Below are 24244 nucleotides of genomic sequence, written 5' to 3'. Positions count from 1 at the left end.
CAACTATCGGATATGTAGTTATTTATATTTTTTGAATAATTAAAAACGTCCAGCGTAGGTCGTAATATAAAGTAATATAATAACTTTAGACAATATTATTTTATTATATAGGTAAGTGGTTTTCGCGAATGAATTCTGTTGAAATTAAACAATACACCCAGTATATTTAGTATATATTAGTTTATATTCATTCTGTAGTTTTAAGTATATATGTATATATTATTATTGCCAACGATTAGTGTTGAGATGGCACATTCTGTATGTCGGTGTGGCATGTATACGGGTATTGTAGCACAGATATACGGAGGCAGTCTGTCGAGACATGCAACTTGTTGCCGTTGTAAGAAGTGCGTTTTATATAATCTTATTATTTATTATTATTATTATTATAATTTCACGATATTAAATTGTTTATTAATTTAATTTGAACGTTGTGTCTGTATCTACTTTTAAACCGATTCCATTCAACAAATTCATTTAAATATTTTTCTTATAAAACACCAATAGAACTAAAAAAATGTTCGAGTCAATTTTGAAAAGGCCACCCCTACTAAAGTGCCGCTCTAGGCAGGTGTCTAGCTCGCCTGTACCTTGAGCCAGCCCTGATAACACCCTATTTAAAAAATTGACGCAGCTGCGTTTAAATTGAGCCCTTCGGCTCGCCACTGACTACAACTGTACATAATTTCAATAGAATATGGAGGTTGAATTCGTGTTATTTATTTCAAATTGGTAGTCTTACATAATAAATTTATAAACTTATGATGATTTTATATTTTGTAACCTCACTAGATGAACGCAATGCTGGTTAGCATCCTTTTTTTGTACTTTATATGAATAGCTAGATATTTATTCTTATGAGGCAACTTAAAAAAAAAATGAAGGATACACATATTAATTTATATTTTTGTATGTTTAGCTGAAAATAAAATGTTAATTTATTAATTATTATTTATTTTTGAATTTTGAATTTTAACCTTTTCAGGGGCGTCGTTTGGGGGGGGGGGCAGACTATAGCAAATACCCCACTTTAAGAAATTGTAAAAATTCGGCAATTCTTTGTCCGATGATCAAATGCTAAAATCGGTAAATAGTAAATTTTTATATATTATGAAGTTGGCAAATTTAATCAAATGCCCCACCCTTTTAAAAGTTGAAATTACGCCCCTGAACCTTTTGCTTCATTGTCTCTCCATCCAGGAACACAATTATGCGTATTGCATCTGAAATTTACATTTATCTTTCTTATTGACTTCTAATTATAATTCTACAAAAGTTTTTTTTTTTTTCGGAAGGAGGAGACACCTTAGGACTACTAAACATCAAATAAACTACAGTGATTTTTATTACGACTTTATTTTTAATAATAGTGCAATTTTTATAATGGCAATATTAATTAGAAAACCTAACATACAACCAAATTTCTAATCAGGATCAGCCTTTTAACAAAGCAGCCTAAATGTCTCAGTAACAATTGGTTTTTTTTTTATTATAAATTAATTGACAATATTGAATAACCGTAGGCTTGCTGATCATTCAGTTTTAGTAGAAGCTGTGAGAAAATAACATTTAATATTGTATTATTTAATAATAAAACATAGAATAATATTGTACATTATATCATTATTTTATGGTTATCTAATTGGTTGTATATAATAATAATGTATTTTCGTATTAACTAATAAATATTTAAATTACAAAATTATATATTTATTTTTATTTCCATATATAAAAAAAAAAGGGTCATTCAATGTATTGTTTCGGTTCAGTGATTTTAGAAACTGGGAACCCTAAATGTACGTATTAACCCTTCAATGCATAATGTAGCATATTTGCTACATACTGTTGAGAAAAAAAAAAGTCATGAATTGAAGGGTTAAAAAAAATAACAAATTATGAATTTAACTTTACAGTGTAATGTGGATGGACGCAATTTAAATTTAACCTATTTTGCGATAAAGTTGTAACACATTTCAAAAAAGTTGTATTTCATCTATTCTGTGGTTGTATCCTCTATTAAATCATAAGCCTAAACATAAAGCGTTTAATGTTAGTAATCAGTGATATTGTCGAGTTCCCACGCGGATCTAAATTAAAATAATATTCTTTATTCATTATATTATTTTATTTATATTATCATTTATTATATTTGAAAATGGACCAACAATAATAAATATTCTTTGTTCGTTTTCAAACAAAAAAATTTAATATCATTGATGTTTGTCAACTAAATAAGTGATAATAAATATTTGATAACGGGTTTCTAACACATTATTATTGTTGTTGTTATCATATACACAATTACACAGATACTCCCTAATAGTGAGTCATTATGCAATGTCGCAGTATTACGGCAACAGTAGCCAAGTCGAATACTGGTTTGTTTTTTTTTTTTTTTGATATCGTGATATTTTTGTTTTGAGTATTGCAACAAAAACATCATTGGCTTCGTTGTTAACGATCGATAATTCTGTTAATCCATCGGATTATTTTAGAAGTTGTATATTATGATTTAAACGCTAAGTCATTTCAAACATAGGTATTGATGAATAGTGAACTTCATTGCAAGTGTCGATTATCGTGAAAAGTCATGGCTGAAAGCTCGAGCTTGTGGACGACAAAACAAAGAATTCGTTATTTGGATTTGCCAATCAAAAATTTTATTGAATGTGCAATTCCTCACCATGTAGAAACTTTAAAAACATTGAAATCAAATCTTGCCAAGGTTAGTAGTTGATTACTCGAATCTGTTTAAATACATTTTAAAAATGTTGTATGATATAGCAAAGGCGGTTAGAGGACCGTAGTAGCATGCGTCAGTTACAAATGAAAGCTTCTCAATCCATCAAACGGTCACAAGCTTTACTTAGAGAAATGGATACATTAAGAAACCAAGTGGCTGATGTCGATCTAAAAACTTTTGATAACTTGATGAGTCCAAGTAAACAATTAATTTTGGAAGCAATTGATATGTTTAAAAGTAATTTTTATATTTACTTTTGTTATAATTATAGTTTCTTTAACTTTCTATTTATTGATTTTAATAGATGAAGATTTAGATGAACAAACTTCTATGACTGTACCAGAAGAGAACTATATAGAAAATAGTGAACAGTTAGAAGTAGAAAATCAAAAACACATGTTATTAATATCTCTTGAGGAGGAAAAACAAAAAAAAGAAAGAATGTTAGCAATTGAATCTGATGTTAAAAACGTTGAAAGGGATATGCAAGACATTCAAGATTTATTTCGTGACCTCAGTAAATTAGTAAATGTATGTATGTTACAAATATTTTATCTTAAAACTTATAATTATGTTATTTCAAATAACTGATTTTTGTATAATTATTCCATTCCTCTTCAATCAAACAATTTTCACCCTAACCAATGTTTCTCAACTGGTGGTTTGTGGGCCATTCATAGGTAGTCATACAGATTTTTTTTTTTTTGATTTCTATTAGAAATTATTATTACTATTTTATTTTTTTTTTCAAATAGTGAAAATATTATGACTTATTGAGAAATCGTATATTATTATCATTGTTGTTGTCAACAGCCTATTAGTATTTTCCATTTTTATAAGCGTGTTGATACGGAGTAATAAATTATATTATTATCGTGACCAATAATAATGATGTAAATTGCAAATTAGTAACTTATATATTTATATTTTATGAATTCCGATTAATAATGGGTTATTGATATTGATTCAGTATACGCTCATTATTCGTTTAATTACCACAGAGTATGTTTTTAATTTTTTGATTAATCTTCTATACTTTTGTGAACTGTAGGAACAAAAAGAAGATGTTGGTAAAATTGAAACTCATGTTGAGGCAACTCAAGAAAATGTTATTCAAGCTGAACAATCTTTACATAAAGCAGCCAAGTTGAAAAAAATGTCTTATCCACTCATTGGTGCTGTAGTTGGGTCTTGTGTTGGAGGACCATTAGGATGTTTAGCTGGTGCTAAAGTAGGAGTATTTGCTACTGTTACTTGTTTTGTTTTAGGTAATATCTTAGTAATTTATCATAGGTCTTGTAAAATTGTAGTATAAAATAGTTTCAGATTTGTATTGTATTATATCAAAATTGAAACAGATTTGAATGAATAATTTGCTGCAAAAAATAAAAGTAGAAACAATTAACCAAAATTGTTGATTAATTAACGATTAATATTTTTACATGAAATAATGTTGCATTCCAATTTATCAAGCGATTTTGGAAATGCATGACTATCTATACCTCCTTTTACGATTATGTGTATATGTGTAGTCTATTAGGGTTACATTTATGTATGTCCATAACAATCATAAAGAATTTTAAGTTTGATATCAAAAAATTAAATGATTTTTTTTCTTTATAATAATTTTACTGTATTTATGTACAAATTTTTATTTTTTTTTTTTTGTTATATAGGCTTCACTGGTGGTAAAGTGCTCAAGGACAAATCAAATGTTGTTAATGAAACAGAAAATACGACCAATGATTTACTTAATCAAACAGTGAAATCACATACAGAGTGAATCAGTAATATTTTTAATAAAAATTTGAATAAAAAAAAAAAATGGGGAGTGGTTGACTGACATTATTTAACATTTGTTTATTTAATGTTTCCCAAGGGTGTGTTTGGATGTGATAGATTTATTTCATATTTTTTAATTATATTTAACTGAAGAGAATAGAAGAAATATTATATGTTATTAAATCGTGTACTAAAATTTTGTTACATTAAAAAACACATTTATTTAATTTCTTTATAATAAACTGAGTATATATTTTTTGTTTCCAAATTTGTTCCATAGTATAAACACAACACATGAATATTCATTTGTAATAAATATAATTATAATATATTAATATAAATACAATGAATCAGTTGGTCCAATAATTAAAGTTCAAAAAAGAAACTATGAATTAAATTATAGTTATAAAGGAAAACGGAATATAAAAATAATTTAAAGGCTAAAATACATAGATTATCATTAAAATAAAAAAATTGACACATTGTAAAACTCAATTTTATATTATGGTTAATAATTATATACAATAAAAATAACCTAATATAACACCACTTAACATGATTAACAACTTAATTATGACTAATTTGTTGGTCCTAGCAAAAATCTTATTTATACAAACTACATTTATAAATGGGATTTGTACAGAAAGGAACAGGTACTAGTTCCATTTGATTAAAAAAAGCTACATAATAATACAGCAAATGCATATGCATTTGATTTTAGTATCACTTAGTTTAAGACTATTTTTTTTAAATTATTCCTAAATCTCCTAAATATTTGTAAATATATTGTCAAATATATGAACTATTGTGTTGACATTTAATAAAACAAATTGGATATTGTTACATTAACCTTTGAAAAATTATAACATTATTTTATGGTATTTAAAATGTATTACTTTAAGAAATACAATTGCATTCAATGGTCATAGATAAAAAAATATTAATAATAATAATTGGAAAATAATATTAAAATGAATAATTGGTTTTATTAACACTTACACATACAAATTGTATACCTAAAATAAATCTACTTTCCAAATGTAAGAGATAATCTCAGCAATTTATATTGTATACATAAATACGTAAAACATACAATTAAATTACCAATTTAAACGCACACAAATTTATATATTAATGCATAGGTCTCTTGAAAATATAATAAATTTCCATTGAAAAATGTCAGATATTCTTGATGTATTATTCATATCATATATACTTTACTATTAAACTACAACAAAACATTTCTTGTATTATTCTACATTTTAATAGATAAAATTTTAACTAAATGTAATTTAAAGTATAAATAGTACATTATTGTATCATCACTAATAAGTCTTATGAGTTATTACATGTAAATAAAGTATCAACTAAGACAATATTGAATATTATTTTCAATACGTAAAATCAAAACAAAAATAATAGAAAAAAAAGGAATCATTCTTAAATACATGAAAAAAAAGTTATAAGTTTTTCAATAGCACCCAATGTTAATTATTAAAATTGTATTTTAAAATAATATAAATTTATGACCAACACAGTTTAATTGACAGATATTTTTTTATGTAAACTTATAAAAAAGTTAGTTAAGTTTCATGCATTGATTTATCAGAACGAACACAGGTACAAAAACAAAGGAACCAAGACAAGACCTTTAAAGAGGAATATTTTGTGCAATTAAAGGCTTATAGTCTATAAAAAAAAAATTTAAATTTATTTATATACAAACAAAATTACTGAAAAAAGGTAATTTATATAGATATATTATGCAGTAACAGACCACAAATTAGTGATTCTTACAACTTAATAGTTCAGAGTTTAAAGTCTTCTAAATTATTTTAATAAAAAGAAAATAAATAAATAATAGTTTAAATGGTTACTTTTATATATATTATATAACGTAAGTGATCACTTTATAATAAATTATTCCTTAGAGCATTTTGGTCAAGGGGATAAGGCAGCTGTGTCTAATGTAGTTATTTGCAAATACAGTCACCGACAGTATTTGTGTTCCAAGTGGGACAACAACCCTATGAGAAAAAACCACCACTGGCTCTTGCCCAACAAGTATACCCAATAAATGATAAACCAAACAATTGTTAAACTGCAGATCAAAACAAAAATCACCCAAATCCAAAGGCCAAAACTGCAGCAAATTAATAAAAAAGTCTTATGACTATTGTTAAAATATGTTTTATATTTAATAAAAAATTAAAAATATACACTTTATTTCCATTTTAATTCAATTATATCAAATTTGTTAATGGTAATTCTTAACAAATTAACCATAAAAAAAAAAAAAAAAAAATTAAAAGATTTCAATTGAAGCTATTCATATTCTAGATATTTGTATTCAAGTTAAATTTATTTCTAATTTTGTTTCATAGGTTAGTTAATTTTTTACCTAAATTTCAATTTTAGTCAAATAGAATATTTTTAATTTTATATTATAAAAAATGATAAAGACTATAATTGATTCTTAGGTAATACTCACTATTTCTACAACACTAAATTTGGAAGATCTTACATTGCTTTTAAAAATATGAACAGTTAAAACTTAAAAATCCTAATTAAGTTATACTTGAATAAATAATAAATACTAAATATTGACAGAACATGAACCTGTATATATTTATAATTGTAATCAAAAGTTTTTAATATAAAATATATATTCAGTTGTTTTGAAGTAAAATGATCACTTACTTCACCATTTTTATCACACTAAAAAGTTATTGAGCGTCTGAAAGAATGTTTAACACCAACCATTAAAGGAATATACATGGAAGATGAAAATACCTTTGAGATTTAGGCTACAACTCGTTATTTTTAAGAAGAACTTTGGTCAAATAATACGTCATTCGACTGATTATTATAGCTGTAATCCAATTGTCCTCCACCCTCATCAACCATGTTCTGTATAATATTTGATGAATAGGAATGTTGCATATCTTGTTCATTCTTTAACAGAAAAAATGGATACAAGTCATAAAAAAAAAAAAAAAAATTAAAACTAGAAATTAATACTTTTACTCCTTCATGTGACAGTAAGACATCAGAAGAAATCAATGGGGATGATTCAAAAATTTCTCCACTAGCGGCGGAACAAATTATTTGATTAGCAGATGTCTCAGGAGTTGTTTGTCGGGAAGTATGAGTAGATATTTGTAGAGAATCCTAAAAATTATAATTAGTCTTATTTAAAGATGTATAATTTAAAATTAAAATTATTAATAACTAAAATTATATACATCCATAAATGATGGCAAAATTCCACACCGGGCCATTAATAATTGTTCAGATATTTTTCGCAGTTCTTCCTGTTGTTTAACTATAGTTTTCTGTAATTGTTCTTGTTTTCGCTCTAATTCACCTTGAATAAGGTTTTCCTGTGAATAAAAAACATTTATTCTGATAATAAATGAAAATTATTTTAAGTTAAATATTTATCTTTTCAATAACTTTTTACAAAAAACAATTTTGTTATGAGGCCTAAAAATATCTAAAAAAAAAAAAGACCTTTATAAATATTAGTTTTAAAATTTCTATTGTTCAAATAAAATTTTGATTAAAATCTTTTAAAAACATCTTCTCTATATTTTAACAATTTAAATCTTATCTATTTGTCAGCAATATAGCTTATTTAGCATAGTTTCACTATAAAAACAATTGTATACATATAAGCCCCTATAGGATTTATATATTTTTTTTTTTTTATTATATCAAAAAAGCTTAATATTTTTTAATGATATTGAGATAATATTTGAGGTTTTTAATAAATTTACTAATAAAATATACTACAGTAAAATTAGTCATAATAACTTACTGGAGATACTGAGATTGGCGGTAATTTTATTGAAGGTTGTGCATTCTGTAGATAGCTGTTGACAGTTTCAGACATATCTTCTTTTGTGTCCACTAATGTCAAAGACTTGTTTTCACAGTTAGAATTTGAGATACTTTCAACTGATCTAATTTTCTATAAATATATTTAAGTATAATATTATATTTTTGAACGATATAATTGTTAAATTAAATACTTTCAATATATAATAATATAATAAATTTAAAAAATCAAAACATTTGTGGCTTATTTAATTTTGGTAGATTTAATGATTCTGACAAATTTGCAATCAAATTATAAAATATAATAATAATTTAATTTAATAGAACCAATATTTGAGTATACATTTTACTAAATTTTATAATATAAATCCAAATAAAATTATTTAACAACACAAAGTTTTTAAATTATTCTCACGATATTAATAATTACTAATCACAGCAAACATGTTACAATGTTTTTAGTCAAATAATGTAAGGCTATATAATTTTACGAACCATTTTTGGCGAGCTGACATTTTCTTGTTCATAGTGCCTCTTTTGATATGAATCATAACCACTTTTAGTTGATCGCTGTTGACTTTCATTCACTGGAGTATGCCATAATCTCTTATTTTTTCTTCCCTCATCAGTCTCACCTTCTCTTTTAATAACATTCAAATAATTGACAACCTGATGATGGCAAACAATAAATTCAGGTTTTGAATTCCATTGGTGGTAACTAATGTAATATCTTGATTGTAACCATATCCACTGTTGACCTTTGGTTAAAAACCGATAATAACAAGATGTTCCTTCTCCTTTAAGCATAACTAAAAATATAATAATTTATGTTATTGACAAAAAAATTGAATTATTTAAATTAATTATTTTTGCTAATTTACGAGCTTCGTGTGATAAAATAACATCTTCTAGATCATCAATATGATAGTATTCAAAGCCAGATGTTCCAAGAACTTCGAATGGCATATAACCAATTATTGATGGCCCTCTGAAATACATATAAATAGGTTAATTTTAAGCTTAATACTTTAGTAATAGTGTAAATTAATAGTACAATCATTAAATTTAATTAGTTATTTATTTATTTATTACAAATATTTTTACCTATGATCAAGAAATAAAAATTTCCATTCTAAACTATGTCTGGAGGTAAATTCACTTTTTACATCCTCCATAACTGGAAGCTCTTTTAATAATTGTGGAGTCATAATTCGGCCAATTCCAACAAATACTAAACTATAAATTCAAAATAAATTAAAACACATATAATTTTGGACAAAATAAATATATTTTTAAAACTTAAAATTTTACTTTTGATCATCATCTTCACTACTATATGGAGACAACAATCCACTATTATCTCCACGAAATATTTCACTGATGGGTCGAAAATATCCAAAAAACTGTACCAATTCAAATTGGTGTTTTTCATTTATTTCATCTACATCTTTAAATGGATTGTGTCTTTTACAATGACAAGAAAATATAATTTGATCTTGAACAAAATATACGATTTATAATTATAAGTCATTTCTACAACTAGAAATTAATATTTTAAATTTTACAAATAATTACCATTCTCATAATTTTGAGTATGCTTGGATTTTACAATTTGATCATGTAATACTGAATGATCTGCTTCATTAATTAATTTAAATATTGATAAATTTGTTAAATTTTTCTAAAAAAAGGGTCAAAAGACATTATTTAAGTAACAAATATTTTTATAAAAATATTTAAATTGGTACCGGAAGATAACCAAGAAGAGATGTGACAGTTTCTGAAGCATGGAGGATCTTTCCTAATGATGTAAACACTATAATAAAGCCATCTAAATCCTAAAAAATAATTTTATTATCAAATTTGTTAGTAAATTCATAAAGGTGGAGCCTATAATATTTACTTCTAATATTATATGGATAAATTCTTCATTTAATAGAAATGATGGTTTCCAATCATTATCTATTTCATGTACTCTTGATCTAAGTACTGTATCTAAAAATTATTTACAGTTATAAAAAAAAAAAAATTCCAATAAATAAATTTAACAAACCTTTTTGTTTTTTCAAATAATTTATTGCTGTTCTCAGGACAGTAGACTTATCCATTTTTCTATTGGTTGTCGACAACATGAGATTCAATTCATTAATCAAACTATTAAATTGATCCCTGCGTTTCTTTTCGCTTAAGTTTCTTGATTTCCTAATGATTATTGGGAATATAGTATTGTATATATATATATTCATGTCCATGAATAATGAACATAAATTAACCATGTAACAGTCGCAATACCTACCTTTTAGTATCATCTCTATCGTTCAAATCATCATCATACTTGTCACTATAAAGAGAAAAAAATCATAATATGTTAATGCACAATAAGTAATATATATCTTATTAGTTAAATTATTCATTCGTATATTATATATATATATATATATATATGTGGAAAAAAAAAAAAAGAGTACCAATACAAAAAAACAATAAACTTTGGTATAGTTGTAAACATTTAAGGACAGTTATAGCAATACCTTTGATTATTTTTATATTTAAAAGGAACATATTAGGAAAAGGATAAATTTCAGTCTTATGAAGGGTCAATTTGCATCTTTCTAAAATAATCTAAAATTGCGCACCAATTAAAGGTCATTGGACAGTATCAGTGTTGATTGGAGTAGCGGAAACCGCGCAAAATATTATTATTTAATGTACTTATGAATTCAACCGTCGTATTTAAGCGAATCTACTTACTTAGATTTTCTAGTAAAGCTACTGCTTAGGTAGTTGGACATAGTGATGAGGTTTGGTACTTGTTGCTTGGATAATACGAGTGAACCTATTGTCCAAGGTTCACATTTTTACAAAAGGCACAGAATACAAAAAGTTTAATACACAATGCACATTATATTAATAAACGGAAGTGATAATTTTCAGAAAATCACTATTAAGTGCGATGGCGCATGACAAGAAAGTGTGTGCTGTTTAGCTTGTGTACCTGTGTAGGTTGTTATTAATCAAATTATTGATAAATTGATATGAAAAGTTTTGATTTAAAGTAAGTACAGCAGTTGGACCATTTGTTATGACATTAAAATACTCTGGTCCGCTATAATGGTAATCGATAAAAAAAACGCATTAACCAATAATATTTCAAGGGTAACAAAATAGTACATAAATACATTAAATAATAATATTAAATTGTCTATGATTTGGTATTGTGTTTTATAGTTATGCACGGAAACCGGCACACGAGCCTTAACATACACAATTGTACCGGGGAAAGAGAGTTTTTTCTTTCGCTCTCGAAACGTTACCTACAAATTATAGTTACAATGTTGTAAGATGATTATTTTTCATACTTCACGCTGATCGGCACCCGAGAAATAAACATGAATTCTGTTGGGGGGAGGGTAAAAAGCCCGTGTACACGCGTTGACGCTCGTTCGACAGTTTGACAACGCACACGATTTATTGTTTTACGGTCGCGCGTCCACTATGGCCGCAGATTACATTGAATATACATTATTATATAATCTGCACAACGACGGTGTGCGATGACTATTTTAGTAATTGTATGTATTGGTTCGCGTATTGACATCGTTAATATCGCGAACGTAATAAATACATAGGTAACAAAAAAAAAATAAATATTTATTAAAGTTATCAAAAAGTTGGATTTTTCGATTTTGGAACGCTTTTCAGAAACGATGACAAAAGCAGCAGAAAAGCATCTCAATTATATTAAAGAAATACCTAAAAGAACAGAGATAAACAACAAAATTATAGATTTCATTTGAAAACGAAGAATATACAAAAATGCAAATAAAGAAGAGGAAAAATTAGAATATAGAAAGTATAAAAATCTGGTGAACAGAGAGGTAAAGAAAGCCAAAGAGGAGTGGCTAAACAATATATCAAAGGATATTGATTCTTGTCTAGTAAAAGGTCTAAATGACAAAGCCTACAGGAATATTAAACAATGTATTAGTGAATACAAAGGTAAAACCACTATACTCAGAGAAACAGACAGTAAAGTAATTATGGAAAGGAAAAACAAGTTAGAATTATGGAAACAATATAAAGAAAAGCTAAATAGAAATGACAATAGACATGCGGGACAATGGAACATAGTAGAAGATGTAAGACAGGAGAATACAGGACAACCCATTTCGAAGGAGGAATTTGAGATAACACTAAAAAAGCTGAAACATAATAAAGTTACACGCATAGACAACATAAGCGGGGAAATATTAAAAGCAATGAAATAACAAAGAAAATATACAGTATTTTAAATAATATATGAAACCTATGAAAAAGAGTTGACTCCCAAAGACTTCGAAAAGTGCTTAATGATATCAATTGCAAATCTGAAGATCATAGTACCATAAGCATAATAACGCATGCATTAAAAATATAAACAAAAATAATGTATAACATAATAAATGCAAAAATAAAAGATAAGTTAGTGGAAGATTAATTCGGTTTTAGAAGGAACTAAAGGAACCAGGGAGGCAACATTGTGTCTAAGGATCATTATGGTAAAGATGTATAGATTTAGGTAATGTATATAGTGTTCATCGACCTCTAAAAAGTCTTTGTCAACGTCACCTGGGAAAAATTATTCAGTATCATGAAAGCCATGAATACTGATACTTAAGATAAAATAAGTATTCATATGGTATATTTAAATAATTGAAAAATGTCGATAAAGATTCCTGCTCTCAACTTTTCGAATCAAACTTTTCAATTTTGCACGACGATTTTCGTGACATCTGGATAGATGAAGTTCATTTTTGGCGGAAACGTATTTCTGGGGAAAGTGCCAAAAATGCACTTGAAGCACTCGACACTTGCAATGAAGATGCGCTTCCAAATGTTTCGTGTTTTTAGCAGTTTTTCCTATGAATGCTCCTTTTCAACTTCATGATATCTCAAAACTTACCTCAGATCGATAATGTCTAAAGATCGGCTGAACGGTTTAGCCTCGTTCATTTGAAATGTCGAGATCGATGAGCAATACGTTTTGGAAAAGTTTTTTTCTGTACCCCACAGAATTATTAACTTATTGAATGGTAGTAACTGAATATCGCGTTATGACATAATAAAATGTCTTTACTTCGAAAAAGAGTTTCTAATAATTTTTTATTCTTATTTTGATATTATAATATTGATTGCATAAACTAACATAACATATAAAATTTTAAACTCTTTCTCCACATTGAACTTTTTTGAATGATTTGATCACGTGTATATTATAAAATAGCAGTGTATTTACAATATACATGTGATAAAAAACTGAGTTGACAATGTCTTTTTGTGTCATAGGTAGCTTGATTATAGGCCATAAATATAGTGTAACGATGCTGCTGTAGCTGTTTTTACACCAACATAATTTAGTAGTAATACGCAGTGACCATGTGCACTTTAGTGCATCTACAATGTCCGCGCATTGATTATATATATAAGTACATACTAATGGCCATGGATGCACCAAAAGGGGGGGGGGTGCTAACGGGTTTAACCTCCCACAAAAAATAGTTCGTCACTTAAAATGTTGATAATTTTATTAGAAATTGTGTTATATACTGGCAGTGGTGCCAAATCCCATATTGAGGCCACCCAATTTCACCACGTGTAGAAAAAATATGGCGAGAAAAAATTTGTCGCAAAATGCTGAATGGCCGATGAGTTGCACCATTTTATTGAAACCATATATTTTGTTGTCCATAGGTACTTATCAAAAAAGTCGTTCAACTTCGGCCGAAAAAAGTTTTTGAGTATCATAACCAGGGCTCATAAGTTCATGCATTTGCATATCAATCTTGCAAAGTTGTATTTAATGCTAGATGACATAGAAATCCAATTTAAGGTACCTCGGTTAAATATGTGAAATCTTATTTTGCATGTTTTTGTATATTTGGCATATTTATGCATATTTCTATTTTATCGAGCATATTATACAATATTATTTTAGAATTTATCAAAAAGCTAAATGGAAAATTTAAATAAAATTAAAAGTAGAAATTGTATAATCTTTTCTTTTCTTATCTTCTTGATACTCGTATATTTAATGAATAATTTTGTTTCAAAAGTTTCAGATTTAAAATTAATTACTGACAATTCTGTTTTAATTATAAATTTTCAGGTGCTCGAGAAGTTTTTCCTTTAACTTTATTATTATTTGTTGTATTACAAAAAGTTGATGTTGATTTATCATATGATGAATGTGTACCAGATATTTGTCAAATATTTAAAGATATTATTGTATGTAATAAGAAATATTTCATCAAACTACAGGTAATACTTCAGAACAATAATATAAAATATAAATTGTGTAAAAAGAGGTTTTAAGTTTTCATACTCAGAAGTTAATAGATACTTATCCGCTTACAATAGTATCAAGATTATTACCTTAAGATAATTCTGGTAATACTGGTATGTCTCACCTTAGATCAGAGCCCCCACAGCACCATATTCTCTATACAAAAGCTGTTAAAAGGCATACGAGATAATTAAAAAAAGTCCAGTGTCTATTTCAAATCTTCTATCTGAAAGGAGTATTGTACATTTTCAAAAAAACTTATTTAGATAAGTAATTATTTTTAACTGAAGGGGAGGGGCTTATTCTTCCTGAAATAATCAATGGCAAGTTTTAGGTAGTATAGTAAGCATTATCATCGCTTATTTTTAATATTATAATATAAGACTATGTTAGGCAAGTGAATTACAACAGGATTCAACTTTAGGTCCAAATATTTATTTTTGAGCATATTTCTAATAAAATTACATTTTCATGAGAAAATAGTAATTAACACAAATGTAATAAGTTACAAATCTAATTATAATTATAAATTTTATACAATTGCACAAAAATTCAATATCAATTATGACTAATAAAATAATATTTTAACTATAACTGATAGATAAAAAGTATAAATGATTTCAATAAATCCACTAGTGCCCGTATGCTAAAAAACATATTGTTTACTCCACAATTTATACATTAAATATAATTCTGGTACATGACTTTAAATTTAATAAATTGTTAAATACAAATGTATAAAACCTTTAGTGTTCATATTATATATTTTAATACATTTAACTTTCTTGAATATTGAGGATGCGATATACATAATTAATTACTGATAAATAATTATGTAACAAAGAAAGTAATTTTAAAGTGTAATGCGTACTATTGTAGTGCGATTCATGGAAATACGATTTTATTATTCTATAAACCAATAATTATGATAACCAAATAATAATTAATATATAATTATAAAATAATACATTTTGAATAGGGAACTAGAGCATTTTAAGTTGTATTTCAATATGTTAATTTACATACAGAGCTCCATTTATTGGACGGTTCCATAAGTATATATAGTATAGTAAAGCATATCAATTAAATATGTGTAATATGTACATAATTTTTTTCCAATTATATGATGTTTCAATTTCACTTACAATAAATTAGAACGGTTTGACTAATGTATGATCATAAACAATCAAATATCTCTAGTTATTGCCACAAATTAGGGGATAACGTTTGGCCATTTTGTGATGGTTTGGATAGGTCTGTAAAACCATTGGCACTAGCTGGAGCTGTAGTTGGACGCCCTAAATTTAGCATAGTCATCTGATGAGGCAACTACCAAAAAACACAAATATATTAAAAATATTAAATTGTTTAATTACAGTTATTAAAATACTAATTAATATACTCACTTGAACTAAATCGTTAGGAGAATCAAATGCTGAAAACTGGTTATTTTGCACTACAGGGGTCTCCTAAAATGTGTATTTACTATTTATGAACAAAATTTAAATAGGTGCAAACTACAATAAGTATGGTTAATAAGCATGCATAATCTAGAACAATTATTAAATTGTTTACTTTTAAAATAATGAATTGTATGATATTTTAAACACTTTTAATATTAATTAAAAACAGTTTTAGATATTTAATGAATATTTAATACAAAGCATTAACATTAATTAAAATTAGTAATTATTCTGCAATGGTATAAACTAACAAAACTAAAAATTATTTAGCTAATTTTAATTTTCTTAAATTATTGACTAATTTAGTTGGTTAAATAGAACCACCAAAATGCAGTTTTATTTGAAAACATTGTAATATGTCTAAATTATTTAACTAATCTCGGTTAACTTAAAATCATAAAAATGGAAATGCAATTAAGTACATAAAATACAAAAATATTTATAAATAAAATATATGCATGTAAAAGAAAAAAATATCAGATTAATACTTATTTTAATTACTTTTGTATATAAATTGTGTTAAAATAAAATAAAAAAAGTTTGAATCCACAGTTAAATAAAATATAGTATGATAAATAACCATGATTATTTTAGATCTTTTTATAAAAGTTTTTATTAAAAATATCATAAAATGCTAATAATTAAATAAAGTGATAACTGTGTTAGTCAATTTATTAAAAACAACTATAAGAAAAAAATCATGTAAGAACTTTAATTAAGCTAAATAAAGTAAATATTTATTAAAAACTACTTTAGTTAAAATGGTTAAAAAGATAATTATAGGCTTAGTTGAATGATGTACTAATCTATTTAAATACCTTAACTAAATTTTGTTTAAAATTTAAGAATTTAATAGATATGATAAAAAAATTCATACCCGATTCAAAATTTGAGATGGAGCATTCTTTGCAGCCATGCTGTAAAATGGATTTGATGCAAAATTAGAGTTTGCTGTTGATTGAAAGTTGTTAAAATCAATAGAACTATTTGAAAGCAAATTAACAGAATTCCCCTAAATAATAAAATTAATTAATTAATAAAAATGAATTTTACATAATGAATAATATAAGTACAATGTTATTAATAGGTTGCATAGTTGAAAATCCATTATTATTGATAGCATTAAAAAATGGTTGTTGCGGTTGAGGAGCAAAACTGTTATTTTGACCTAGATTAAGGCAAATAAATAACAATTATAATATTTGAAAAAAAAAAAATTGCAAATTAATTACTTTTGAATTGACTAGTAATAGTCATGTTATTTGGGGATGATGTTTTTCCATACAGAGCCAAAATAGAATCCGTTGTAAGTTTATTTTTTGTAGCAGTTGTTGGTTGATTGAAAAAATTTTCCTCTTCAGTAGAACGACCAATCATTGGATCAATAGTGGGTTGAACTTGAGGAGAAACTGTTGTTGTAGATAAAACAGATGCACTTAGAAAACTACTAAATGGATCATTAGAATCTGAACCCGAAGATGTGAAAGATGTATCTATTAAAGTTGGATTTGAATCTTTTGTAGGAGTGTCTAAATTGAAACAATTTATAAATAATTAAATTATTATAAATAGTTTTAGAATAAAAATAATTGTTTACCTAAACCAAGAAGATCAGTGGAATGATTTGAATCAATAGAAATTGGTTTCTTGTTTGATGATAATTTTGGGCTTAAAGAAATAGGTTTAGGTAAAGGATTAGGCACAATAGAAGGAACATTACGCATTATTGATCCAGGTTTTGCCTCACGTTTCTTTTTCTTTTGTTTTTCAGCTTCTTCTTCTAAATCTTTATCCCAATTAACCTAAAAACATTGTATAAAGAAATTTTAATATCATATTTTTTGAAACTATTTATACCAGTAAGAATTTTAGTTTAAATAGTAATTGTAAACTTATCACATAATGAAATAAAAATTATTTAAAACAAAATTATTAGTTACAATTTGTTAACTAAAAACTTAATACTTTTTTTAATTATTTAAAAACATTTTTTAATAAAGTAAATGTAACATTGGGTCATTTTAGTAAACAAAAAGTTAAAATACTTGAATAAATGCTGATTATACCAGACAATATATAATTATTATTATAAAATTATCAAAAGCAAGTAATATATAAAATTAAAGACAATCGTGCATTATCAAAATAAAAATGTATTTTAATTACTTAATTAATTTCAATCATTAACTACTAATTGTAGAATAATGGTGTTCAAAAGAAAACTATTTTATATTTTAGTTAATTATTTTAAAACTGTGTAGAAGCTATTAATAGTTAAATATCTACAGCAAATAAATAAATATTATTGGTATTTACTTTAGGTAATGGAGGTTGTACCCATTCTTTAGCAATGTACTTTTTATGTTCATATTTGGAACGAATAAATGCCTCTAATGCAGAATCAGTCTGCGGACGTCTAAAGTTATCTGGTAGGTTTGCTTCATAAACAGCTCTAGCTCGACTATTTCCCATCTGTTGCAAATTCTGTAATTTTAGGATTATTTGAAAATTAAAATTAACATTTAAGTAGTTTTCTCTGTACATTTAAATACAGTTTTAATTAATTAATAAATTTGTAAAAACCAAAGTTATCTACTATAATATATAGTAAATAGTAAATGTATGATGATAAAAAATATTCATGTATAGGCTATAAAAAATGTTTACATACTACTACTTGTTCAGGAGTCCAAGAATCCAAATTTACTGACTTCACTTTGCTAATGTGCACACCAAGATTACGATGAATACCAGCACATCTTATACAGAGAAATATGCCTAAATTCCAAGAAGCCCATCTAGGACCTATAAGAAATAATAAGAACATTAATTTATCAGATATTCAAACATCCTGATTAATTACATAGTGTTTAGGTCAGAATTATTAATCTCAACTCTCAATTGGATTCTAACTTATAAATAATGATCTTGTCTCATTAACTTGGTCATAAATCATTCATAAAAAGACCACTACAGCATAACAAGTTAAATAACAATACTCCTATATGAGACAGATTCTGTAATATTTACCTTTTGAGTCACAGTCGACACAATATTTATTGTCATCATCTTTTAGCATTTGATTCAACAACGTCTGACATCTGTCTAATATCTGTTTTTGTTTGTCTTTTTCCGCCTTTGAAGACATATTGTTGAAAACGTCCTAGTACTACGCAATTACTAATAAATTACAAACTAATACCAAGAAAAAATAATTAGCTATGACAAAAAAAAATTTGCGTTAATAATTTGGCAGTTTTTAGATTCATTATTTTAATTGCCCAATATTATTTGTCTAAACAGTGAACACTGAACGGTCTGAAAGAGTTTTATCATATTATTCTGTGCTAACTTCTTAACTTCATCCGAGCCAATGAACTTATCAGCGTGACCAACACGAGAAATAACTATAAAAATATTACTCGTTCTCACTGTTTAGCGGCTAAGATATTATCTCCGTGTTATCAAGGCTAAACATGAAATAATCTTTCGAAAACTCTTACCGACTTTTTGATTATTTTAGAATTTTGTCAATACTCAAAGGATAGACAATGTTCGTTTTACGTTCACATTAAGTTTATTATTTAAAATATTAATGTCAAGAACTCTGTACGCGTGTGTTGAAGAGTGTTAACGGAAATTTTAGTGTAATCAATTGAATTATGAATAATTTGTTCCTATTTTTTGTTATGGTTTTCTTGTGTTCAGCCCTTGCCCAAGATCCTTCTGGTTACATCGCTTATTGTCCATGTATGGGTCGCTTTGGCAACCAAGCAGATCATTTTCTAGGTGCCATTGGATTTGCCAAAGCATTGAATCGCACACTACTGTTACCTCATTGGATTGAGTATCGCTATGGACAGCCAAAATCTGTTCAGGTGCCGTTTGACGCATACTTCAAAGTGGATCCACTTTTAGAATATCACAAAGTGCAACTGATGAACGACTTTATGACTGAGTATTCTGATGATCTGTGGCCTCCAGAAAATCGTACATCATTTTGTTATATGCCTAGAGGTGATGTAGGAGGACTAGGAGGATGTAATGCTAAATTGGGAAACCCATTTGAATCATTTTGGGATACCTATGGTATTGACTTTTCTTTTTCTGAATTTTACGCTCCTTTGAATTATGATGTTTATCATCATAATATGATATCAAAATGGCATGCAAAGTACCCACCATCTAAATGGCCAGTGTTAGCATTTGTAGGAACACCAGCAAGTTTCCCAATACAAAAAGAAAATGTGATCAATCACAGATACTTGAAGTGGAGTGATAATGTACAAAACATGGCAAATTCGTTTATCATTAATCAAATCAAACCAGGCAAGTTTATTGGGATTCACTTACGTAATGGTATTGATTGGATACGAGCTTGTGAACATATATCACAGAATTCATTACTGTTTTCTGCTCCACAGTGCTTAGGTTACCGAAATGAGTATGGAAAAGCGACTGAAGAATTATGTTTTCCAACATTTGAAACCATTGTGAAACAATTAAAAAGACTGATTCGAAAACATAGTGAAGACATAAGCACAGTTTTTGTAGCCTCTGACAATAATCATCTCATTCCTGAATTATCACAAGCATTAACAAGTTTTAATTTAAAGATTTTAAAATATGATAAAGATAGTCCACATATTGATCTTGCAATATTGGGTAAAGCTGATTATTTTATTGGCAATTGTATATCTTCATTCAGTGCTTTTGTTAAGCGTGAAAGAGATACAAATGATCTTCCTAGTCAATTTTGGGCATTCCCTGTTTACCAAAAATCCAATCAATTAACCAAGGATGAACTATGAACAAAGTAATATATATATATATATATTTTTTTATATAAATATATGGATAAATTATATGTAATATTTAATGAATAATTCCATTAAAATCAACATTTATTTATTTGGTAGGTTTTAAAAAAACTATCAGTTTTGTTATCTTAAAATTGAAAATAAATATTTTAAAAAAAAATAAATCTAGTTTTAAATTATAAAAATTTATCTATGTAAATACTGAAGTAATATAAAATCGAAAAAAAAAATTAAAATAATAAGCTTTATACATTTTATAAATATTATTATGTTAAAAAACGTGATAAATGTAATATATCAATGCTAATTAAAACAATTATCTTCTGCATTGTTACTGATACGTGCTTTAAATTAATTTTATAATAATTTTTACTACTGTGAATTATTCATTATATTATATACAACATATTCAACTTTTGTATTTATATTATTAAGTTTATACTCAAATACTTAGGAAAATACATTTACTTATTCTAATTATTATTAATTTTTGTATACCTATGATTTAAGTAAATGTTCTTTTAAGAAATTGGATCAAAGAATACTTAAGATAAATATTTACCAATTGTTATTTCATCTAATTCTAATTAAATAATCATTGAAAATAAATTGTTAATATATCAAGTATCAAGTATACCAAATTATCTTGAAATATAATGGTAATGATATTAAATTATTATTTTAATTCATTATCCACAGTTATTTTCTTTGTACATTCCTGAAACTGCAGTCAATATAAACTAATATTTCTTTTTAGCTCTAACATTTCCTCTAATGTACCATATTTTCCCACTCAACAGTTACATAGTCTCACTCCTTATATTTTATTTTTTCAACCACTGAAGCTTCATAATTTAAATAGATATTTTGTATATAATTCCAATTCATTATCAAAACTTACTGTAAATATAGTATTAAAGTCTAAACAAAATTATAACAATTTCTTTTAATACTTTTATATAGAACTAAAACAATGAGAGGTTTAAATTGATTTAGTTGAAAATTGTAAATAATTATAATTTAATTTTTATATAAAACTTTGATAACCAGTTAATGTATGCACTATTTTACTGTATTGGTACAATGTCTAGTAATTATCTTATTTATTGATTAAATAATAATTATTATACCTAAGTCACTATTAGTTGTTTAATAAATAAATGTATATTTATTATTAATAATTTTTTTTTTTTTTTTTGATAGTGATATTAACTTTTTTATATTAGTTATATAAGTTCATTTTATAGTTTTTATATTGTAATTTTAAATTTAAACGTTTTTTTTAACTAATATTTAAACTTTTTTTATACATAATCTATTATACTTTAATTTATTGATTTTTAATCTTAAATGTTATATAATTAAAATAATAAAAATATTCTAAATAATTTTACATTCAAAAATAGAGATGAACTAGTGAATTTCTTCAAACTAAAAAGTTATAAAGATAAAAACATAATTTCTAGGTATACAAAAACAATAATTATAAATAGTTTAATTTAACTTATTTAAATTATAAGTTTAAATGTCACAGTTAATATATAACTCATTTTTAAAATAGTAACTAATTATAAATATATTGATTGACCAAAAATCTCCTCTAAACAAATAAATTTGTTTTTTTTTATATTAATTTTTAAAGGCTGTTAACTTAACTGAAAATGAAATGACTATTGTATTTTAATCAGGGTACTGCTGATCAGAATTTGTATTAAACCTTAGATAATGTATTCAAGTATGAGTAAGTTAAGTTAGTTAATTTATTAACCAATGGACTGTAATTTTATATTGAAAAATAAAACATAATTTTTATAACAAAAATTTAATTCTAGTCAAATTTATTGATATAAAATGATTATACTTATTAAGTTGATCGTCACCATATTTATTGTAATTCTATATAATAATACTCTATATATATAAAATATTTATATCAACACATTAAACACTAAAGTAATATAGTATAAAATTATTTACAGAACACGTCAAATATTACACAATTTAATACATATTTGAATATACTTTAAAAATCTTACAAAAACGCAAAACGTTCACAAAATTTTGTTTCACATTGTAGCACAGCCGTACACTGAATTTAAATTTAAAATAGGTTAGTAAAAAAATGTCATCCCCATTTCAGTCTTACTTTTAAATTTCTTACATTAAAATTAAAATTTTAAAATTTATAGATATATTACATTAATTTCAACATGAATTTTTCAACTTTCTTGTTAATGTGGACGTATTGCGTTTAATTCGTCCAGTAAGGGATTGTAGTCATTTTTTTGGTGTTGAATTAGATATATTAACTTTTATCTTTTCTCGCTTAAGAAAATCTTTTGCCACTTTGTCTGCTAATCTAGTGTCGAGGGCTTGGAGAACTTTTGAATCTAACAATAAATAAATAATCAAATTAGTCAAATATTTATGTTGATACTGAATTGAAATAATTACCCATAGATTTAGGAGACGTCAGAAATAATTTTATTTGTGGTACACTACCCAAATCATTTTCCAATGGTGTTGATGGAATATCTTTAAAATGTACAAATGCTTCAGATATAAATTCGTTTGTCATTCCCATGAAATCTTGATCTTTCAGTATAAACATTACTAAACCATTTTCTTGAGCACGTTGTTCTGGAGTCAATGAACTATAATCAAAGCAATGATAAACATTAATTGTTGAACCTACCGAATTCGTTGCAATAAATTATAGTAAAATATTAACATTTTGAAACATTCGTCAAATAAAGGGTACAATGTTTTTTTCTGTACAGCTGTTGATGGTTTACTGACATGCTGAAATTTTTCTTTGGGTAACAATCGTACTTTAACAAACGGATCACTAAAACCTAAAAACAATGTTACAGTATAAAAACATGAATATAATAAATTATTCATCGTTTAAATAGATACCATTAGAGTCCATTGGTTTAATGTTATTTGCGTTTAATATGTCAACTTTAAGAACATCGTTGATAAATACCAATTTGACAGTTAACACGCCTTCATTAGCTTCTTGTAATTCATTTTGTTTCCGATGTCTTTCCAAATAGTATTCATGTATTAGGTCTACTGTATCCAACGTATGTAAAAGTAATAATGCTTCTAGCTTTTGAATTGTTTCACTTTTATACCCATTGTCCTTTTGTAGAAACCCAAGTAATATATGAAAACTGTCTCTCAAATTTCTAAAGTATGACGGAGGCTTCTTTTTCTGTCCAGTGAATAAATTATTCGTCATTATTAAAATTATTTTAGCGATACGGCC

The 24244-nt window shown here is 25.9% G+C and overlaps 5 protein-coding genes across 11 annotated transcripts in view; 2 read left to right on the top strand and 3 right to left on the bottom strand.

The window, feature by feature from the left end:
* The first annotated feature begins 2293 nt into the window (after nucleotides 1-2293).
* Nucleotides 2294-4718, top strand: LOC112682331 (syntaxin-17-like). 3 transcript variants are annotated; one of them, XM_025552884.1, is made up of 6 exons: nucleotides 2294-2378; nucleotides 2540-2725; nucleotides 2785-2980; nucleotides 3048-3274; nucleotides 3795-4011; nucleotides 4420-4718. In XM_025552884.1, exons 2-6 carry the CDS (start codon nucleotides 2591-2593, stop codon nucleotides 4524-4526), a joined length of 882 nt encoding a protein of 293 aa, XP_025408669.1. In that variant the 5' UTR covers nucleotides 2294-2378; nucleotides 2540-2590; the 3' UTR covers nucleotides 4527-4718. The 3 variants fall into 3 exon arrangements, with proteins under 3 accessions (XP_025408669.1, XP_025408670.1, XP_025408668.1); XM_025552885.1 differs by lacking the exon at nucleotides 2294-2378 and having other exon boundaries at nucleotides 2385-2725; nucleotides 3795-3974; XM_025552883.1 differs by lacking the exon at nucleotides 2294-2378 and having other exon boundaries at nucleotides 2385-2725.
* A 2409-nt stretch (nucleotides 4719-7127) lies between these two features.
* Nucleotides 7128-11486, bottom strand: LOC112682313 (circadian locomoter output cycles protein kaput-like). The gene is made up of 14 exons (XM_025552856.1): nucleotides 11117-11486; nucleotides 10662-10706; nucleotides 10419-10567; nucleotides 10269-10360; nucleotides 10114-10203; nucleotides 9941-10046; nucleotides 9677-9860; nucleotides 9470-9601; nucleotides 9247-9353; nucleotides 8861-9174; nucleotides 8346-8498; nucleotides 7771-7908; nucleotides 7547-7696; nucleotides 7128-7480 (listed from the first exon to the last, which is right to left on the bottom strand). The coding sequence occupies exons 1-14, from the start codon at nucleotides 11155-11157 to the stop codon at nucleotides 7349-7351; spliced, it is 1833 nt and encodes a 610-aa protein (XP_025408641.1). The 5' UTR covers nucleotides 11158-11486; the 3' UTR covers nucleotides 7128-7348.
* Nucleotides 11487-15663: 4177 nt separating this feature from the next.
* LOC112682355 (stromal membrane-associated protein 1) lies at nucleotides 15664-19455 on the bottom strand. 2 transcript variants are annotated; one of them, XM_025552927.1, is made up of 9 exons: nucleotides 19181-19452; nucleotides 18822-18955; nucleotides 18467-18634; nucleotides 17748-17952; nucleotides 17383-17679; nucleotides 17224-17318; nucleotides 17028-17162; nucleotides 16094-16156; nucleotides 15664-16016 (listed from the first exon to the last, which is right to left on the bottom strand). In XM_025552927.1, the coding sequence occupies exons 1-9, from the start codon at nucleotides 19296-19298 to the stop codon at nucleotides 15888-15890; spliced, it is 1344 nt and encodes a 447-aa protein (XP_025408712.1). In that variant the 5' UTR covers nucleotides 19299-19452; the 3' UTR covers nucleotides 15664-15887. The 2 variants fall into 2 exon arrangements, with proteins under 2 accessions (XP_025408712.1, XP_025408713.1); XM_025552928.1 differs by lacking the exon at nucleotides 16094-16156 and having other exon boundaries at nucleotides 19181-19455.
* A 128-nt stretch (nucleotides 19456-19583) lies between these two features.
* Nucleotides 19584-21022, top strand: LOC112682356 (GDP-fucose protein O-fucosyltransferase 1). The gene has a single exon (XM_025552929.1). The coding sequence runs from the start codon at nucleotides 19813-19815 to the stop codon at nucleotides 20959-20961; it is 1149 nt and encodes a 382-aa protein (XP_025408714.1). The 5' UTR covers nucleotides 19584-19812; the 3' UTR covers nucleotides 20962-21022.
* Nucleotides 21023-22970: 1948 nt separating this feature from the next.
* The window catches only part of LOC112682321 (protein unc-13 homolog 4B), a 40180-nt gene continuing 38906 nt past the window's right edge, over nucleotides 22971-24244 (bottom strand). For all 4 annotated transcript variants that reach the window (XM_025552864.1, XM_025552865.1, XM_025552866.1 and 1 more), the window contains 4 exons: nucleotides 23890-24190; nucleotides 23702-23825; nucleotides 23425-23624; nucleotides 22971-23360 (listed from right to left, as the gene is read on the bottom strand). In XM_025552864.1, coding sequence (XP_025408649.1) covers nucleotides 23248-23360; nucleotides 23425-23624; nucleotides 23702-23825; nucleotides 23890-24190 — 738 coding nt within the window. In that variant the 3' untranslated portion in view covers nucleotides 22971-23247. The remainder of the gene's footprint in view (nucleotides 23361-23424; nucleotides 23625-23701; nucleotides 23826-23889; nucleotides 24191-24244) is intronic.

Source organism: Sipha flava, unplaced genomic scaffold, assembly GCF_003268045.1.
Source record: "Sipha flava isolate LNK unplaced genomic scaffold, YSA_version1 202_pilon_pilon, whole genome shotgun sequence".
NCBI lineage: Eukaryota > Metazoa > Arthropoda > Insecta > Hemiptera > Aphididae > Sipha > Sipha flava.
This window is presented reverse-complemented; position numbering and strand designations above follow the sequence as displayed.

Coding starts and splice junctions, on each gene's coding strand:
- LOC112682331 (XM_025552884.1), top strand. CDS start 2,591: ATGGCTGAAAGCTCGAGCTTGTGGACGACAAAACAAAGAATTCGTTAT. Junction 3,275..3,794: donor ACCTCAGTAAATTAGTAAAT/GTATGTATGTTA, acceptor TGTGAACTGTAG/GAACAAAAAGAAGATGTTGG. Junction 4,012..4,419: donor TGTTACTTGTTTTGTTTTAG/GTAATATCTTAG, acceptor TTTGTTATATAG/GCTTCACTGGTGGTAAAGTG.
- LOC112682313 (XM_025552856.1), bottom strand. CDS start 11,157: ATGTCCAACTACCTAAGCAGTAGCTTTACTAGAAAATCTAA. Junction 10,707..11,116: donor AGCTTTACTAGAAAATCTAA/GTAAGTAGATTC, acceptor TTCTCTTTATAG/TGACAAGTATGATGATGATT. Junction 9,602..9,676: donor AGTGAAGATGATGATCAAAA/GTAAAATTTTAA, acceptor TTGAATTTATAG/TTTAGTATTTGTTGGAATTG.
- LOC112682355 (XM_025552927.1), bottom strand. CDS start 19,298: ATGTCTTCAAAGGCGGAAAAAGACAAACAAAAACAGATATTAGACAGA. Junction 18,635..18,821: donor GGACTCCTGAACAAGTAGTA/GTATGTAAACAT, acceptor CTAAAATTACAG/AATTTGCAACAGATGGGAAA. Junction 17,680..17,747: donor CACTGATCTTCTTGGTTTAG/GTAAACAATTAT, acceptor GTTTCAATTTAG/ACACTCCTACAAAAGATTCA.
- LOC112682356 (XM_025552929.1), top strand. CDS start 19,813: ATGAATAATTTGTTCCTATTTTTTGTTATGGTTTTCTTGTGTTCAGCC.